The sequence below is a fragment of the Egretta garzetta genome, unplaced genomic scaffold, assembly GCF_000687185.1.
Source record: "Egretta garzetta isolate BGI_Z169 unplaced genomic scaffold, ASM68718v1 scaffold209, whole genome shotgun sequence".
NCBI classification, from domain to species: domain Eukaryota; kingdom Metazoa; phylum Chordata; class Aves; order Pelecaniformes; family Ardeidae; genus Egretta; species Egretta garzetta.
Window position 1 is genome coordinate 4,311,550 of NW_009260839.1, and position 1,335 is coordinate 4,312,884.

At 56.3% G+C, this 1,335-nt stretch overlaps 1 protein-coding gene across 1 annotated transcript in view; it reads right to left on the reverse strand.

Annotated features, from left to right (window-relative positions):
- BOD1 (biorientation of chromosomes in cell division 1) overlaps positions 1-357 on the reverse strand; it is a 6,268-nt gene extending 5,911 nt beyond the window's left edge. Inside the window, exon 1 of the mRNA XM_009647063.2 lies at positions 256-357. Coding sequence (XP_009645358.1) covers positions 256-357 — 102 coding nt within the window. The remainder of the gene's footprint in view (positions 1-255) is intronic.
- Between the last annotated feature and the right edge of the window lie 978 nt (positions 358-1,335).

The following is a 1,335-nucleotide window of genomic DNA, read 5'->3' on the forward strand; positions in this document are numbered from 1 at the left end:
CCCGGCACCGCGACCGTCGCCGGCGTCGCGCCGCGTTCTGCGTAACCCTGGCGCGCTGCATCACGGGGAGGCGAGTGCTTCACGGGAGGAACAGTTATAGGCCGTGGCCGCTGGATGGCTCGGGAGAACTACACATCCCAGGATGCATCGCGACGGCATCCCCACAAGGCAGCGGAGCGGTGGGCCCCTTGCTTTTGCGGTGCATCTTGGGAATTGTAGTTTGCCCGGGGGGGGCAAGCCGGCCTTCCCCCTCACCTCCACCATCAGCCCGTCCGGCAACGGGGCTGCCCCCGTGGGCAGCTTGGCGGTGGTGCCGCTATAAGGCCAGCCAGGTCGGTCACTGGACGCTGAGCACATCGTGCTCTGCTCCCTGGGTCCACCTGGAGCAGAGTCAGTCAGGCCTCCACTCCACGGGTGCTGTGTTTGGGGCAGAGGGCCCCGGGTTTACCTCAGCATCGCACAGGCGCCTCCGGACGTGCGGCTTGACGGTCTGGGATCCCCATACCGAGGAGGCTCTCGGACGCCCCACAGGGTATCTGCCAGGTTGCGACTTCAGAGTGTTTTTCAGTCATGTAGTGAGCACAGCACTAATGTAAATTCAGGAAAAAAAAAAATCAGTTTGTGTGAGCTCATCCTGGATTTCCACTGGGACCTGAATTCCACTCGCTGCACCGCTAGCAAAAGGAAGGGCAGCACCAAAGGCCTACCCTGATACCGGTCCCTGCAGAGGGAAGGAGCAAGGGAGACTCTGTTAAAGGCACTTTCTCTGTTGTGTGTGCTTCGTCAGCCGGTGTCATTTATTGTTCTGATTACGTCTGCAAGCTACAGGGTACAAATTCTATGCATTAGCTTTATTTCTTTCCTAGCCCTACTGTAAAGCAGAATTGAACACAGTAGGGTATTCCCATCTTAACTGCAGGAGGACAAGCCGTGCATGCATGTAACAATCCAATCCTCCACAAAGATGCGCTGCACAGGTGCACATCCTCACCTCTTTGTATACCCCTGAACGAGCAAAAAGATGGCAACGTTTTGCGTGTGATGCATTGTCCTTCTCTACCTGATTAAAATTCAGCAGCTCTGAGAAGCGGCGTAAGCTGTCCCTTTCCATCTGGCAGCTTTAAGAAGAGAAGAGGGGAAAAATGGTAGCGCGTACGAGCTTTGCACTGGCAGAAGCACCTCGTGCAACTGCCGTGTTCTGCAGAGACACTCGAGCACTCTCCTGCTGGAGCAGAAAAGCTGTCCCCTCCGGCCAGTCACGTTGTCACCGACACTAGTCCATCTTGGCTATCTCAGTGTCGGGTATAAAAACCCCGTGATTCCCACAGGCACTCA